The following is an 18,408-nucleotide window of genomic DNA, read 5'->3' as shown; positions in this document are numbered from 1 at the left end:
TAAAAGTCTGGATGTTATATACTATAATATACACGGTAAGCACTAGGCCTTTTATGCTTTTTCATATGATATCATATATTAGGCTAACAAGATTAAACTCTTTCCGTCTTGTCATCAATTTCAAGATGAAGGAGGAAAATGTTCTAATAAAGCAAGTGATTTAAAATGATGGTAGGGTTGTTGAAAAAAATCATTGAAAAAACATACTCTCTTGCGGAAAATGGAAAAGGCTTAGAAAGGACAGATTTTGTTTGCATAAAAGCATTCTCCTTGTGGCCCGAATATTCACGCGTTCTGTCAAGTTATTCACCACCGCTCAACTGGGGTACCCCACGGTCGCTGTTGCCTGCCGCAAATATCCATATTTTAATTGATTCCTCCCTCACCCCCAGATCCTCTCTCTCTCTCTCTCTCTCACCCACACCACAGAATCCATGGCCCCTTCCACCCTCCTCCTCTCTTCTCCCTCTCTCAAAGTTCCCATCCCTGCCGGTAGCTTCAGCGGAAAAAGCCTGCGCCCAAATATCGGGGGGTTGTCAGCAGGGAGAAGGAGAGGAGCGGTGGTTGTCAGCAGCAGCAGCAGTGACGGTGGAGCGGGGGAGGAGGACAAGCCTTCGTTCAACCCGTTTGGCTTCGTTACCGACAACCCGTCGAGTCGGAGCGCTATACAGCTTCCCGAATCTCCTGCGGAGGATGGAAATGTTGGCCAAATGCTCTACGTATTAAACCTCTCCTTTCCTCAAATCTTGATCGATTTATTTGTTTGTTTGTTTTGATTTCCGTTTCTAATCGGTTTTAAAATCAATCGTCTTGCGATTCCCGCGATGCGGATTTAGTTAGGGGTGGACTTCACAGAAACTTGCATGAGCTACTTCAGTCTTGCACAAAACTATCACAAAAACTTGTTGAGTATGGGAATATCCTATTCCTTTATTTAGTCCCGCATTGCTCGGGTGCCGGGGAGCCACATCGCTTACCCACGTACTTGTGCGTATTTACCTCCAGTATGATGAGAGTAATTGTCAGCTTCTCTCAATGCTCTGTGCTTACAGAAACTATCTTTGAATTGAATACAATGAACTATTATTTAATCATGTCTCACTTCATATGTTTAGCTGGGTGGTTACTAGTCTCTCCATTTTGTTCTGAGACAATTTTAGAAAACTCAGAACATCTGCACGTGAATACAACTCCTTGCCGCTCCCTATTACACATCCGCGCATGAATTACACCAGCAAGGATGAAAAGAGCTAACTTCGGCACATTTGTAATTCTTATGTAATAATGTTATTGGCTGATGGTGATTGCATACAGCCCCTCTCCTTTCCGGTCTGCGTGCACAATAATTAAAGCGGAAAGGATAAAAGGAGGTAACGTAAACACATTTACAGGTTTTTGTGTAATAATGTTGTTGGCTGATTGGCCGAGAGACTATCTGATGATCGATATCCTTCGCATGGCTGGTGGACAAAAGATTGTCTATCTTTGGATTAGTGCGAGGATTAATATAATGATACAATGCTTCTTCCCCCATTGGCGCACCATCTAAGCAGTCGACAACTCACTGAATAGTTTTCCTAAAATTGGAGGTCTTACGATTTTTTTTAGTTAGTCGGAAATAATACATATTAATGATTAATATATGGGGGGAAGAGTCATATTCTTCATAATCTGATAAGAAAAATGGAGTCATTCAAAATGTTGCATTTGGTTCTATTTTGTTAATACTTTATATATGTCTGCTTACATTTTCCTTGTCTGAAACTTTACTGTGTTAGATGATATATGAGGTGACCTCTTATTATTTTATCGATTATTGCTATGTTGATGTTACATGCATAGAGGATTGAAGACAAGGGCAAGGATTATGGCTCTTATGTCAAATCTGGAAGACTTCGTTGGTTTGTGAGAGAAACAGGTAATTTGTTGTCCGTGACATGCAAAAACTGATTACTTTGCATGAGTAATAAAGCCTTAAGCACATCATGATCCTAAGATCTAAGTTTTCTTTTTTGACTTATTATATTTTTTTTATAGGACAAACATTTAATTTTAGCATTGCTATTAGTGCCTTTTATCTAAACCATTTACATGGGCATATGTAAAACATCAGTTCTTCCTTGTGTCATCATCTAAATGACTTTACACTTAGATTGGTTTCTCTTCTGTTTACTTTATATGAGATTGCATCATAGATCTGTACATAATTAACATGCTTATGCAATCTTGCCATGAGTTTCACTGTCATAAAAAAAAAACCTGGGAGTTTGTTCTGAGAACAAACCATTCGATCTTGATTTTGCAATTTTTTACTAGCAGTTGGGATTTCGTTTTTGAATTTATGTAAGCCAGCAGTTTAATTGTCTAGTCCAAATGAAAAAGTAGAAAAACTTTGAGATAATTCAGTGTCCAGATGAGCACATAAGTTCAATATGGTGAATTTTTCTAATAACAATATTTGATTAGTGAATGCATTTGCTATCCTCTTTACTGCATCTTATATGCCCATCTGTCGGGGTGTTTCAGGGTCATTGGACAGTCAAAGGGAAACCATCGTATTTATTCATGGAGCTCCAACTCAATCATATAGCTATCGAGTACTTATGTCTCAGGTTTGCATAGTGGCCCTTTTCTTAATTAATCACAGTATGTAGATAAGGCGCGTCTTCAAAACTACTGTATGAATATATCAGGAGCACCAGCGAAGAAGAAGACACCATAATAAAGAGTCAACTACAACGATTCAAAGTGCAATTTACTGTTCTTTCCCTTATGGAATTTGTAGGTTGAGCTTGTATTGGTCCCACCAAGAATTTTGAGGGTCGTCGATAACTCCTCCGGTTCCCTGGATCAAACCTTGAGAATACTTGGCATAATCTGAAAAATCTTGACCATGTGTTGTACTCTGCTCATAGCTAGATTGGACACCAACCAATTTGTTCTTGAACGTCAACTTCACTGTTACCCCTCTCCAGGGACATCATTATTTATCTGATATAAACTTGTGCTTTGGATCTATCATGGTGCTTAACTTGATTTGAAAAACTGACCATGAAAACTGCCATTTGACTCTTACCTACGGTTTATGATAATCAAGTGATATTTCTTATTTGTTTCCTTGGCTTCATCTTTGAAGGCAAGTTAAATGAACAAATCTCTACCTCATTCTTTATTCTAAATCAACTTTCAGCAATAAGCTAGCGACACAATCTGTGGTCACTACATGACAAAATTATGGTCACTACATTTCACACTTCACGATTTTCTGCCTATATGTGACCCCAATTTTATAAATATACAGGTCATGTAGATAGGTCCCATCTCCCTTCTATTTGGCATGACAGATCGTGATCCATGAAATTTGTAAAAATATATGTACTTCAGTTGTGCATTTTCGGAGTCTTCTTGTATCTTGAGCAGTTTTTGCATTGAACAGATGTCAGATGCTGGCTTTCACTGTATTGCACCTGATTGGATTGGATTCGGTTTTAGCGATAAACCTCAACCAGGATATGGATTCTCATATGAAGGTTTGTTAGGTTTGACATCATTACCTTGTTTATCTATTTTTAGGTATTTATTAATTTTCTTAATTTTTTTTTGTTGTAGAAGAGGAATTTCATGTAGAATTTGGCAAGCTTCTAGATGTTCTGAATATCAAATCTCCATTCATTCTAGTGACTCAGGTTCTCAAGTACCACCTTGCTAAATTGTTATTTCTACTTCTTAGAAATTTGATGCTAATTTTCGTTCACATAAATTTGTTCATTCTTATTATGACATACTTACAGTGTTACATAAGAAATGATGTCATGTGACAGTGTTCTCTTTCATTCTCATGATATAGGGATATCTTGTGGGTTCTTATGGACTGACATGGGCTTTAAAGAATTCAGACAAGATTTCTAAGCTTGTGATTCTTAATAGTCCATTGTCTGTGTCATCCTCGCTCCCTGGATTATTTCAGAAGCTAAGGTCAGCTGTCCTCTAATGATATCTGAAAATGAGTTCATTAGAATAATTTAATTAAACCAAATTCATTTTGTTTGTTTCTTTAATTTATCATTTCATATATATGTGTGTGTATTTGTGTGTCACAATAGACAACCTATCAACAGTAGTACTAGTAATAGTCTTGTAGAATCTATGTCATACATCCTTACAGGTCAAAAGTTGAATGGTTAAATAGCATGATGACTTAGTGTAATCTTTACATTATGTTTTAAGTTGTGTGGTATGTTATGTCATACATTCTTACAGGTCAAAAAATTGAATGGTTAAATAGCATGATGACTTAGTGTAATCTTTACATTATGTTTTAAGTTGTGTGGTATGTTAGTCTTCCATATATTACCTTATTGACTTTTATGGATGCCCATGTCCTTTTTGTTTCAGAATTCCACTGTTTGGTGAATTCACAAGCCAAAATGCTATTATGGCTGAGCGTTTCATTGAAGCAGGTAGCGCGTACGTATCCTAAATTTTTTCATAGATGTTCAGGTTAGGTTTCAGTACTGCTATACAGCTCAAATATCACAATGCTTCATCATATTACATATTACAACTTAAATTAACCTATCCCTTTCCTGTTCAGACATCAACTGTTATTAATTTTAACAAGTTCAGGTGTGAGTCGTGTGACTTGGTTGCCATATAGTGTAATAAGTTAACTGAAGTGCTGAAATTGGTAATTACTAGTGTAAGAAAATGACTGATTCATCATTTAGTTTTTATATTGGTGGAAACCAATTTCTAAGATTTAACTTTTTTTTATTAACAATGTGGCATAATCACATGAAGACACATGCCTGGGAGTGCTTATCCCAAAATAAAGTTAGAAATGCTAGGATAGTCTATGTTTTACAAGCTCGTGTTTGTGTATCCCTGTTTTACATAAATAACAAACTTTTATTTTCCTGTATGCTTAAGTTTGTCTGAGTTCTACCAAATCTACATGAGTCCCTGAAAATATACAAATATTAATTGGAATAACAACTCTTTTCTATTGAACTTGTAACCCATGTGAGTTGATATTTGAAATTATTATAGGGGAGATTAAAGAGTTTTAGTTATATAAACCCATAAATGTATACTTATACCTTCATCCTCAATGCATGTATCAGTTTCTTTAAACTTTTCAGTATACTAAGTGCAGATAATGACCTATGATGTATTTTAATCCTCTCCCTCTCCCTCTCTCCTAATATGAGGACCGAGTCACAACCTCCCAGTGTTATAACAAACCAGTTAAAACTGAATGGATGTATTCCTCAACTTGTGATATTTATTTTGGAAAAAAGTTCATCAGCTTTTTTATCAAACAGATAATATTTATGATATTGGATGCTTAATGTTCAATTTTTGGGTTATCTCATTAGATTTCTGTCTGACCCTTAAAATTCTGGATGAAGGCTTTGTTCCTTTGTTGTTTTTGTTCATTAAATTTCTGCTGGAAGTGTGTGCCTGAACTTCTCCACCAGACAAATATTAGTATGATTTAATGTTACAGATTTTTGAACATTCAACTAAGTTTTATTTTTTACTCCTTTAAATATCTGCTGAACTGTTTACCTGCTCTTTTGGCAGATATGTGTTGAAGACTGAAAAGGCTGATGTATATCGATTGCCATACCTGGCAAGTAGTGGCCCTGGATTTGGTCTGTGCTCTACCATAATTTCTTTGAGTCAATTTTTAATGCACAATCATCTACAGTACTAGCACATTACATTGAAATACTTGTCTAGTGTTATCTCATCCTATATCAAAATTCTAAAGGTGTAATGAGGGTTGAGGGTATAAATAATATACCCTAAGATACTAAAACCTATATGATGCAGGACGATTGTTAGCTGTTGATCAAGAATTTTTGAGATTTATTGGTATCTTTGTTATTTTTGTAATATTTAATGTAATCTCCAATTTCAGGTAAAGATCTCCTTAGGATTAGATTTAGGTTTGTTAGGATCTTTGAGATTTATTTTGTTAGAGATTTTATTTTTGCTTTCTTTTTATTAGGATTTGGTTAGGATTTGATTTGCTTTTTAGGTTTAGTTTTTCTCTATAAATAAAGTTGTAATCCTCCATGAGTAATTAGACTATTAGAGTAGAGAGTACTTTTAGTATCTATTTTCTTTATTAAGTGCTTTAGTCTCACATCGAGTACGCTTGTAATCTTAAACTATTTATCTATCTATATAATAAAGAGGACTGATCCACGATGGGGATCAAGTCACTTTTTCCACAAGAACATGGTATCAGAGCATGTTATGAAAATCCTAACTTTCTAATTCCCTCCTGAAACCCTAATCCCCTGCTCAGATCCTAATCCTCAAACCCTAATTGCCATCTCAAACCCTAATTTCTCCTCAAACCCTAATTTTCATCTCAAATCCTAATTTCTATCTCTCCTTCTTAAATTGTCCTCATCCATCTCTCCAAGCTTAACCCCAATCAACTCCTAACCTCTCTCACCCTGAACTGTTCATCACGTGAACAATAGGCTCGATATTCGTTCATCACATGAACAGTAACATTGATACTGTTCATTGCGTGAATAGTGCCTCGGTATTGTCTCGTCTAGGTCTTCATCTCTTCTACAGTTAATCACCTCCACATCACAGAATCTTGACGACATCGCATAGATCATGATGATAATTCAGATCTAATCATCGCTACTCCATCAACGACGTACTCCTAGACCCTTGCTATCATGTTGATGCCTGAGTACCAAGGTTTTAAATATCGGTTATCGGGGATTTATCGGACGGTCAAAATCCTTATCGGATAGCGGAAATCGGGGATATATCGGGGATAAGTAGTATTTATCGGAGTGATATAGTGGATGATGTATATATATAATATAATAACTAAAAATGTAATCTAACCATGCTTAATAAAATATAAACATACCAAAATGTAAATAACCATGTTTAGAATCACTAACCAATTGTTGAAAGAGAAACTTGCATCTCGACCGCACGATGAAACCATTCAATTGCATAGCCTTGAAAAAAAAATATAATGTTAGTCAAAATGGAATAATAAACAAGCAAAGGATAAGATAACATCACGAATAAAGAACCATCTAGGCATGTATAATGTTAGTCAAAATGTAATAACAAACAAGCAAAGGATAAGATAACATCATGAACAAAAGCTAATCAACAATCACCCAAGTTCCAAAAACAACAAATAGTTCATAATTCTAAACATTCAAATAGCAAATCCAAAAGAAAGCAAAGCTGCAAAAGCAAAGATAACTAAATTAATCTTCATCGGAGCTAAATGTTGGAATATTATCCATTCCCTCAAGCTCGCATTCCATCCATTCATTAGAGACAAACATTTGCTTCAACACTTTCTTTTTATCTCTCAATGATTCCAAAGCAAGGAAAGCTGTGGCAAATCGTGTCACCCCGGGTCTAACAAGGTCCCCCCGTGCAAATTCTCTCATCACATGAAGAGATCTCGTGTGGCTATAGATGTACACCGATACAGTTCTTCCCATTGCAATTGCACTCCGAATAGGTCTTATTTTGGCTATATCGGCTAACATCAAATTAATAGTGTGTGCCGCACAAGTTGTCCAAAATATATTTGGCTTCTTAATTGCTAAGCTTTTTGCGGCTGCCATGTTATTTGAAGCTCCATCTGTGACAATTTGCACAACATTCTGTGCCCCCAACTCTTCAATTGCTTTCTCCACATAGTTGCATATATAATTCGCATTATGCTTGTCGTCCGATGCATCACATGAACCCAAAAATGTTGTTCCTCCATCTGAATGCACAACTATATTCATAATACTTCTCATTTTCCTATCACTCCAAGCAGTATGGAGCACCCGTTAAGTGCGCAACTCTTCTTAAATTTTTCAATGATCTCCCTTGTCTCATCCACCTCTCTCTGCAGAATAGTCTCCCTCAATTCATATGGTGTCGGAGCATCCAAGAAGGCTCCAAACTTTCCAATAGCCTGCACCATTTGTATGAAAGAAGGAATACTTGCGGTATTAAAAGGGATGCCGGCTTCATAGAACCATCTCCCAATGTACCTGTTCACATCATCTCTTGCCTTCTTCCTATACTTGTTGTCCATCACTGGTTGTTTCATTTTTAATACTAGTTCAGCCGACTCCTCATGAGAGCGGCTCGCAAAAGCGTCCATTGGCCCTTTCGTCTTGAAGGAGGAGGATGATGAGCTTCTCTGACTCTGAGTAGATGCGGTCACACTCCCTTCATATCCCTCTTCCTCCCCTATATGAACGTCATCGAGTAAATTCTGCATTTTCAACTCCTTTGCACCCTTATTCTTCTTGGCACTATCAATGATTTCATTTACTTTTTTCTTCACATCTTCGGGGACCTTCTCACACGGCAAACAATTCCCTTTGATTCCAGCCAAGTGTTGTTTGAACCGGCTTATGCCTCCACACATAGACTGCCCACAAAACTTGCACCGAACCTTTAAAGCATCATTACCAACCCGCTCAGCATATGCCCAACAAGAATCTTTACCGGCTGGCTTTGGTGGTTTATTAGATGCTTGGCCTTCAGAAGACATTCTCCTGTCAACATGAGATAGTAAACCATAAACACAAGTTTGAAAATAAAATAGCAACACAATTACACAATTGTATATTTATTTTATTTATTTCACCACGTCATAAAATTTTATGCCTAACACTGACTTGTTCTATTTTGTTGCAGACTTGAGATCAAAATGACATCAAGATTTTAAGGAATGAAGTAAGCAACTGAGGAAGACAACTTAAAATAGCAATTGTAAACTATTTGCAAATCCAAGTTGTATATTTATTTAAGTTGTAAATTAATTGTAATTACAACTAAATTTTCTTATACAGTCTCACAAGTATTTTCTTAAAATTAATTGCAATTATTCTATAAACAACAAACAAGTCTCACAACAGAATAAGTCTCACAACAATACTCAAAATTAATTGCTCAAGTAAAAACCAATTGCTCAAAATTAATTGAAATTACAATTAAATTTGCTTATAAAGTAATTTCTTAAAATTAATTAAGAGATATTTTCTATAAACAATAAGTCTCACAACAGATTACAATCTCACAACAATTAATTATAGATTTACAGTCTCACAACAATTAATCCCACAACAATTAATTACAGATTTGCAGTCTCCACAATTAATCCCAGTAAATCAGTAATACAAGTCTGAGAAGTCTCACAACAGAAATTCTATAAGATTAAAAAGAAAAAAAATTCCTATTTGAGTAGATAATTCAACAGTCAACAGTCAGTCAGTCCTCACAAGTAGATAATATCTGTTCAAATCAAAAATCAACTTAAAAAATAGAAAACCACAGCCAGAGACGAAGGCTAGAAGAGAACGACAAAATTAAACTTAGGAAACAGCAGCAGAGAGAGAGACGAAGGCCAGAAGTGAACGAAAATGAACTTCGAAGGTGAGAAGAGATGAATGATACCTGTTCGAAGTCGAGGCGAGCGTGAAGAGGCGAGGTTCTCTGGAATTCGCGAAGGCGAGAGAGGCAGTTTAGGGTTCGCCGGAGATTCACGAAGTCGACGCGAGAGAGGAGGATTCACGAAGTCGCTGCTCGCTGGAGATTCACGAAGTCGCTGACTCGCTGCTCGCTGGAGATTCACGAAGTCGTGGTTGGCTGCTCGCTGGAGATTCACGAAGTCGCTGCTCACTGGAGAGTGGAGATTGACGAAGGCGAGAGGGGAAGAACAGCCGCCAGAGAGGAAGTCTTGGGTTTTCAGAGACGAAGTCGTGGTTAGGGCTTACCTTTTCTTTTCATTGCGAAGTCGGGTCGGGTCGGGTTTCACATCTCAAACTCAAAAACCCAGTGCTGCTCTTAGCCGATAAACCCGATAAAAATCACAGAGTTATCGGGCGATAATCTCCTTTATCGGCGGTTTATCGCCGATAATGTGCCAAAAACGATAACCGATTACAATTTCACGTTATCCTCGCGGCCAGCCCAAAAATCCGATATATCGCCGATAATACCCGATATATCGCCGATATTTAAAACACTGCTGAGTACTTCCAGACCCCCTGCTCTTCATCCTCTTCGACAATGATCATGATTGTTGTGAGTTGAAATAATTTCTTTTATGCAACAAAGTTTTTTTTGACACTACTATTATTATTTATCCTTTTCTTTTTACATCCCAACTACTACTTATGGCTACTATTAAGGAGGATCGTGATCACTTGCAGATCACCATCACTAAACTTAATGGAAAGAACTATTTGATATAGGAGAAATTAGTTTATGTTTATCTGAGTTCTAAGGAAAAGTTAAAGTTGATCCTGTTCTCTAAACCCGATCTTTCTGTTGCTACCTCTACTACTGCTACTGACAAGGATGCTGAGAAAATCTCTGTTGAGAAGATTAAGGAAGACTGGGAACGCGACAACTCGACTGTTATGACTTGACTTTGGGGGAGTATGGAGCCACACATATCCACTCATTTTAATTTTCTAGATACTGCTAAAGAGATCTGAGGAGCTATTCGGGACACTTATTTTATGAAACAAAATGCTTCACGAGTATTTGATGCATATGAGGAGCTCTTTACTATTCAGCAGGGAAACAAGAGTTTGGAGGAGTATTATAGTTGGCTAAAGGGGATGCACGATCTCCTTAACCAGTATCATCCTCTGACTATAGATATTTAGACTTTGAAGAAACAACGAGAGGATCTCTTTGTCTGCAAATTATTATCTGGTTCGAACTTGACTTTGAAACCACTACGAGGACACTTCTTAGCATCAGAATGCAGATTACCCTCTCTTCGTGGAGCATTCTCTTGCCTCTCTCAGGCTGTGGAGACCCCACTCCAGCCCTCAGTTGCTGAGACTTCTGCACTTTTCTCGTCCATAAGATCTCCACAGTCTTCTTGTGGTCATGGTGGATTTATTCCCCGAGGACGTGGTGGGCATGCTGGTCGTAGTGGTCGTGATGGATGTGGTCGTGTTCGAGGAAGTGATTCACGTTTTTAACTCACTATAGGCGGAAAAATCACTATGTTAAAACATGTTGGGAGCTACAAACCAGAGTGGTCACAATCTCTACATAAGGCGTATATCTGTGATGGGGGTGGCTTATCTACCTCAGTTGCAAAGGAATCTTCTGCTACCCATCCATCTTTAGCTAATGAGCATGTTTCCATAAGTCGGTCAGAGCATAAATCTCTATTTCAGAAGGTGCATGCGGCATCTACTTCAGAAGTTACCACTTTAGCCCACTCAAGTATTACTTCTCTTGTTAGTACACTTTCTACTTTGTGGATTATTGATTCTGGCGCCTCTTCACATCTTACGGGTAGATCCACAAATTTTGCATAGATTTTACAAATTCATTCCTCACCTTCTATTTTATTTGCTGATGGGCGCTCACGCAGTATCATTGGCACCGGCACAGTCATATCTACTCCTTCGCATACTTTGTCAAATATCAATTATATTCTAGATATTTCTTTTAATCTTATATCTGTTAGCCGTTTGACAAAATCATTTAACTGCTCCATAACGTTTTCTCCTTCATCTTGTGCGTTTCAGGATCTTCACACGAAGAAGATGATTGGTGGGGGATATGAACGTGATGGGTTGTACTATCTTCACGGTGCTGATGGATAATCCAGTAACATTACAGCTACTGCTTTAGATGTTTCTGCTCTTCGGTGGCATAATTATTTAGGTCATGCATCTATTAGGTCATTGCATTCTATCATTCTTTCTACTAAGTTTGTCTCTAAATTAGAATGTATGTCGTGCCAACTAGGAAAGCATTATGGGACTACCTTTGTTTCTAGGAAAAATAATAGATGTAATTCAGTCTTTGATATTATTCATACGGATATTTGGGGTCCTACTCGTGTTAAATCTTTTTCAGATTTTTCTTATTTTGTGACATTTATTGATGACTATTCTCGTATGACATGGTTATTTTTTATTAGAGATCGTTCTAAGATTTTATCAGTTTTTAAAGTTTTTCATCAAGAGATTAAGACAATTTGGTTGTTCTTTGAAAATTTTGCGCTCTGATAATGTTGCTGAATATATGCAAAAAGCTTTTCAAGATTGTTGTTTTTTACATGCATTATTCTTCAGACATCTTGTGCTCACACATTACAACAAAATGGTGTTGCTGAGCGTAAGAATCGTCATCTTCTTGATATTACACGAACATTATTACTTCATATGCATGTACCAAAGCATTTCTGGAGTGATGTCGTGTCAAGTGCTTGTTTCTGATTAAACGTGTGCCTTCAATTGTTTTAAATGGTCAACCACCTATATCTGTGCTATGTAATGATAAGAATAAAAAGGTTTTTGACATATCTCCTAAAGTTTTTGGATGTCTTTGCTTTGTTTAAATTCTTGATAAAGGGCGTGATAAATTAGATTCTCTGGCTATAAAATGTGTTTTCTTAGGATCCTCAAGAACTCAAAAAGATTATTGATATTGGAATCCAGAAATTAAGAAATACTTAATTTGTGCTGATGTTACAATTTTTGAAGATACTCCTTATTTTACATCCTCCACATCTGAGTCTCCTCCTATAGACGCACCTTTCCTATACCGGTTATTTCTGAGGAATCACCATCATAACCACCACAGGCATTGAAACCGCTACAAGTTTATTAGCGGCAAAAAATAAAAGTACATAGCCTATCACTATACCTACTATCCAATCTACCTCTTCGCCTGAAGATCTTGCTCCTGTTCCTGAAGAGTCTGATGACTGTGATCTTTCTATTGCCCTTCGAAAATGTAAACGTTCTTGTACTCAGAAAAATACCATTGACAACTTTGTTTCCCTTTGTCATTTATCACCCTATTATGCTGCCTTTGCCTTATCATTATCCTCTGTGTCTAGTCTTACATCCTTTCGCGAAGGTCTTTTAGATCCAGGGTGGAAAAGTGTAATGGATGTAGAAATTGCTGCATTGCATTCTAATGCAACTTGGGAGCTTACTACTCTACCACCATGAAAAGTTGCAGTTGGTTATCGATGGGTGTATGTAGTGAAATTTCTTCCGACGGGTTAAGTGGAGCGATTAGAGGCTCGCTTAGTTGCAAAAGGATATACTCAAACATTTGGTGTGGATTACTTTGAGACATTTTCTCCGATTGCTTGCTTGCATTTAGTGTGGATTTTATTATCTGTTGCAGTTGTGAAAAACTAGCCACTTTTTAGCTAGATATCAAGAATATCTTCTTGCATGGTGATTTGCAAGAAGAGGTATATATGGTTCAGCCACCAGGATATAAAGTTTAGGAGCCTGGAAAGGTGTGTCGCCTTAAAAAGGCCATCTATGTTTGAAGCAATCTCCTTGTGCATGGTTTGATAAATTTAGTATGGTGGTTAGTAACTATGGCTTGAAGCGTACTGCATCGTATCATTCCATTTTTTGTAGTATTTTAGCACTAGTACTATTGCCTTTGCTATATACATGGATGATATCGTTATATCAGGAGATGATCATCAAGTCATTCGAGATTTAAAGTTATATCTTAGTTCCCATTTGATGTGAAAGATCTAGGAGTTTTACGATACTTTCTTGGGATAGAGGTTGCTCAGTCCTCTAAGGGGCTAGCTCTATCTCAAAGGAAGTATCTTCTCGATCTTCTTGACGATATGGACATGCTTAATTCCAAGCTAGTTCGTACGTGTATGGACTCTCAAATTAGATTTGATCTGTATTTGGGGGAAGCTCTCTCTAATCATACTGGTTACCGCAAATTGATTGGCAAGTTTATCTTGAAGGTTACACGTCCCGATATCACTTATGTGGTTAGAGTTCTCAGTCGATGTATGCATAATGCACATCAGTTACATTGGTCTACAGCTTGTCGGGTATTACGATACATAAAAGGGGCACCAGGGAAAGGACTCTTTTATCATACTTCCAACAATTTGAATATTGTAGGCTACTCTAATGCTGACTAGGCAAGTGATCCTCTTGATCGACATTCAATTAGTGGTTATTGCACTTTTGTTGGAGGCAATTTGGTTACTTAGCGTAGTAAAAAACAAACAGTTGTTGCCTTTTCTAGTGCCAAAGCTAAGTGCAGAGCTATGGCTCATGCTGGATGCGAGATGACTTGGGTTTGCTCACTATTGCAGGAGATGGCATTGTTTTCTCAAAGCTCATGACACTCTACTGTGACAATCAAGCAGCTATCTACAATGCAAGCAATCCTGTGTATCATAAGCGGACAAGACATATCAAAGTGCACTGTTATTTTATCCGTGATATGATGTTATTGAAGAAGATTGTTAGTCTACATGTTCGATCGACTAATCAGATTGCTGACATACTTACAAAAGCCTTGCCGCGGTCATTGTTTGATGCACTTTGTAACAAGCTGGGCATGATTGACATCTTTGCACTAGCTTGAGGGGAGTATTAGAGTAGATAGTACATTTAGTGTCTATTTTCTTTATTAAGTGTTTTAGTCCCACATCGGGTACATTTGTAATCTTGAACTATATTTATATTTATATAATAAAAAGGACTAATCCACAATGGGATCAAGTCACTTTTCCCACAATAACATAGACTATGATTAATGAAAAGAAAATTTTGAAATGTGAAATCCTTGTTAGCATGTGAAGTGCTAAAATTATAACATGTGAAGTATCGGGGTGTGATGCCCTTGAGTGTGAGGCCCTTTCTTTTATCCTAGGCCTCCAATTATAAAATCCTTCAATCAAAATCCACTCCTCAAACATCTTGGACATTTATCCTCTCAACAAAAGATCACCATCATTCAAAAATATCAAAAGAAAACCTAAAACCCTAAAAGGCGGAGTGTTGTTCTTGGATGAACACTAACCCCATGCACTATTCAACTCGGTAACTTTCTTGTTGTTCGTGATGGATTCCAATACCATTCCACCAAGCCATCGCCGATTTCTCACCTCCAGATTGAAGCCCTCGCGTTGTTCCCCATCACTCTACCACTGTAATTGACTCTGCTGCACTCAGATTAGGAATAGAATCGATTAAATAATTGGTCGCTACTTTGTTTGCTTGACTAAATTGTTGGATGTGAGCCATAAAAATCAGTCTCTAAGCTGCTTCTCTTATGTAACTTAATTGCTGTATCTTGGCACCTTAATTGCTGTATCTTGGCCATAAAAATCAGTCTCTAAGCTGCTTCTCTTATGTAACTTAATTGCTGTATCTTGGCACCTTAAGAAATGTACAATTGTATCAGTAATTGGAAAAGCATTTTCCTTGAATATTTGACTTATATCATCCTCAGGATGAATGTAATTCCTATATAAATCATATCTTCTGCCTTTTAGATTTAGCTCAGAAGAATTTTGGTTGAGTTTGGTGGGATGTGATTAAAAAATACTACTGGAGTTTTCTAACCACCAATTAGCCTCCTAAATTTTGAAACACCTCCTTTTCTATGCTTTTCTCCACCAAGAAACTGTCATTGACTAAAAGGTTGATGTCAAATATTAAAGTCTTTTGCAAATTTAACTTGTCATGAATCCTTCTCAACATAAAGATTGATGGGAAAAGTTGACACAAGGAGCAAAAACTTTCAATGTGGAGAAGTATGGCTAGAAGAAATAGTAATAACTTTTATGCATGTCCTTTTAGATTGAGATGTTCTTTTTCAAAATTAACAGCCTCTACATGCCTTTGCAGCACTGCTTGAGACAGCAAGGAAAGCAAAAATCAATGACATATTGAGCCGAATAGAAACTGGATTTTCATCTGAAAGGTAAGTTCTGAAGTTTTTCTCTCTTCTACAATTTCTAAAATGTCGCCGGATATATCCTAGTATAGTATATCTATTAGGTCTTAGAAAAATGAAAACACATCATGTTGTCAATTATCTACACTGATACTCTTTATACAACAGAGCCAACATTTGTTTGTAACATGTGTATTTGGTTTTGTTACACATCCTTCTGTTCATCATTGAAGAAACATACTTTTTCTTCTCATTGTACATATTGTGTATGCATGTTGTTATTATAATGTCTTGCTTTAGGTCATCCAGAGGGCCTGCAATCATAGTACTCTTTTTCCCACGAACACTTTCTGTGGTTCTTTCCTAAAAAAATATTGGTTATTGTAAATTCTTGAGTTAATTAGAAGGATTTATATCTCACATACCATTCATTTTGGGGTGTTATATGATCCTGTGACTTGACAATACTATTCACTTTGCTGGCTAAAAGAGATTTTTCAGTTGAACATGCTACTATTCGTTCCTCATATATTCTAACTTACATTGTTTGCCAGCTGCTACTGTCACACCCCGGGCGCGCGAGCCTATTCGCGTGATGTAAACTTTGGGACCCACTGAGTGTAGCATGTTGTTTGGCTCAAACCGTTGCCAAAATGAACTAGCTGATGTTACCCTTGGCTCCTTGGACCCCCTATTTAAACCATCAAATTTCTCTTGGTTTTCCCGATGTGGGACTAAACATGGGGGGTTTCACATCTGCACCCTTGGCTTAGGACTACTCTATATTTCTTAGTGATGCCGTAGAAAGTGTTTCTTACCTCTCTGCTACTTCTTTAGATTGAATAACTTTTGTTTTCATACGCTGGCACACAACGAAAATTATGCTCTTAGTCATGTGCTAGGAAAAACAACATCATAATCCATGTTAAGAATTGTTAGTCTAGAGTTAAGGCTAACTCTTACCTAACAAAATAGTTACAATAACTAGTGTATAACAGTTCAAGGACACTTGATATTATTTGAAAATGTCTATTCAGATATCACCCTACCTTTGGAAAGATTTTTCAGTCATAATTATATCTCCTAGGTAGAATCGCCATAACTCTTAATTTGAGATAAGGTTTCTTCTTACTCTGTCGGTAAAATTTCACTGCTTCATTATTTTTAGCTCTTCTATCCACACAAGGTCATAATGTTTAGTTTTCATGGTTTACATATTAGAGACATAGAGGTGCATTCATTATATTATAAGATTTTGTGTATCCACATGTTTGTATTGTGTTTTTCATGTTGTGTCTGTGCAACATAGGTAGAACATTAAATGATTTATTTACATTCACGAGATCTACTTTAACTCCTCAGACCCCACAATGCTTGGAGCCTCAGATCCTTGGACTGCGCCTCTTTATGAGATCTATTTTTTCCATGTATAATTCCACCGCTAGCCTTAACTTTGATAGATTTCCTACATTTCACATGGGTACATATGGTTCATATGACAATTAACTAGATTATATGAGCTTAGATGTTGATTACAATGTCAATTTGTTAACATATCGTATTCTATTCTCAATAGTAAGAGGAAAAATGCCTCTTACTCTAGAAAACAGAGTTAACTTATTTTGCCTTGTAAATTTTGTAGTTGGAACAAACCTTTGCTGCTAGCGTGGGGCCTGTCAGACAAATACTTGCGTATATCAGAAGCCGAGGAGTTTAAGAAGAGAAACCCTGCTGCTATAAAACTTGAGGCAATAGAGGGAGCTGGTCATATGCCGCAAGAGGACTGGTACCATTCTCCTTCACTTCATAAAATATGTACTAATTTCCCTTCTTATAGAATAACAAATCATTCTTTTATTCGTGGTCAATAATGAATTTTCTTACAGGCCAGAGAAGGTTGTTGAAGCTCTAAGATTTTTCCTTCTCTAAGCCGAGTTACAAAATGAGCAGGTTAGTTGAAGTATATCTGCAAAGTTTTACACATTTTATTGAGTTTATACTTCTCAATAGCTATTCAAATGTTTCAGTATAAATGGAAGCTAAAGTGAAGATGCAGTCATGCAACAAACCCATGATGCTTCTTGTTAATAAAATTTTACTTGTAAAAAGTCAAGAAAAAGGAGGTCAATGCTGGCAGAAAAATAGAGGTAATTGTAATGAATTGAATTTAGTTGTTGGATAAAATCTTTGAGACATTTCTGAACCAATTAGATGTGGCAATTTGGAAAGGGAATTCATCCATAGTGATTGTATCTGTATGTCTAAATATCCTATTATATGTAAAATGATTATTCTCCCTCCTATCTTTATTTTCTTATTGTCTTCTTATTAGAGACTATTAAGAGTTGGAACATGAAAATGATTTGGGGTAGCTCATGTTATCAAAGAAGAAACAGTAAGTATGAAGAATTTGATGATGGAGCATGTCAACAATATTGTGAATAATGAATCTAAATAGCTAGTACATCATGATGAATAATATGTTATTTTGTTGTGTATAATTATTTATTGTTATATCATTTTAGTGGATTTGTATCTGTGATTAGATTTGCTCTTAAGGTATTTAGATTATTTGATGATAACAGAGATTTTACTATATCTCGTCACACTTGTTAGATGGAGATGGACTTGTTTAACACGTAATTCCATCTATTTAATGTTATACTATATTAT

At 36.6% G+C, this 18,408-nt stretch overlaps 1 protein-coding gene across 4 annotated transcripts; it reads left to right on the top strand.

Annotated features, from left to right (window-relative positions):
- Window positions 300-18,048, top strand: LOC109822474 (haloalkane dehalogenase). Of its 4 annotated transcripts, XM_020388672.1 has the most exons (12): window positions 313-719; window positions 1,843-1,918; window positions 2,527-2,612; window positions 3,437-3,530; window positions 3,610-3,686; window positions 3,848-3,975; window positions 4,396-4,467; window positions 5,587-5,657; window positions 15,687-15,762; window positions 17,378-17,521; window positions 17,622-17,685; window positions 17,763-18,048. In XM_020388672.1, the coding sequence occupies exons 1-11, from the start codon at window positions 435-437 to the stop codon at window positions 17,662-17,664; spliced, it is 1,152 nt and encodes a 383-aa protein (XP_020244261.1). In that variant the 5' UTR covers window positions 313-434; the 3' UTR covers window positions 17,665-17,685; window positions 17,763-18,048. The 4 variants fall into 4 exon arrangements, 3 of the variants coding, with proteins under 3 accessions (XP_020244263.1, XP_020244262.1, XP_020244261.1); XR_002242147.1 differs by lacking the exons at window positions 17,378-17,521; window positions 17,622-17,685; window positions 17,763-18,048 and adding an exon at window positions 11,571-11,709 and having other exon boundaries at window positions 300-719; XM_020388674.1 differs by lacking the exons at window positions 17,378-17,521; window positions 17,622-17,685; window positions 17,763-18,048 and adding an exon at window positions 11,571-11,634 and having other exon boundaries at window positions 300-719.

This window comes from Asparagus officinalis, chromosome 8 (assembly GCF_001876935.1).
Source record: "Asparagus officinalis chromosome 8, Aspof.V1, whole genome shotgun sequence".
NCBI classification, from domain to species: domain Eukaryota; kingdom Viridiplantae; phylum Streptophyta; class Magnoliopsida; order Asparagales; family Asparagaceae; genus Asparagus; species Asparagus officinalis.
The sequence above is the reverse complement of the archived record's forward strand: the minus strand, read 5'-3'. Positions and strand labels throughout refer to the sequence as shown.

Excerpts from the sequence above, each read along its gene's own strand:
- LOC109822474 (XM_020388672.1), top strand. The coding sequence starts at position 435 with ATGGCCCCTTCCACCCTCCTCCTCTCTTCTCCCTCTCTCAAAGTTCCC. Across the intron at positions 720-1,842 it reads ATGTTGGCCAAATGCTCTAC|AGGATTGAAGACAAGGGCAA; the intron begins GTATTAAACCTC and ends TTACATGCATAG. Across the intron at positions 17,522-17,621 it reads CATATGCCGCAAGAGGACTG|GCCAGAGAAGGTTGTTGAAG; the intron begins GTACCATTCTCC and ends ATTTTCTTACAG.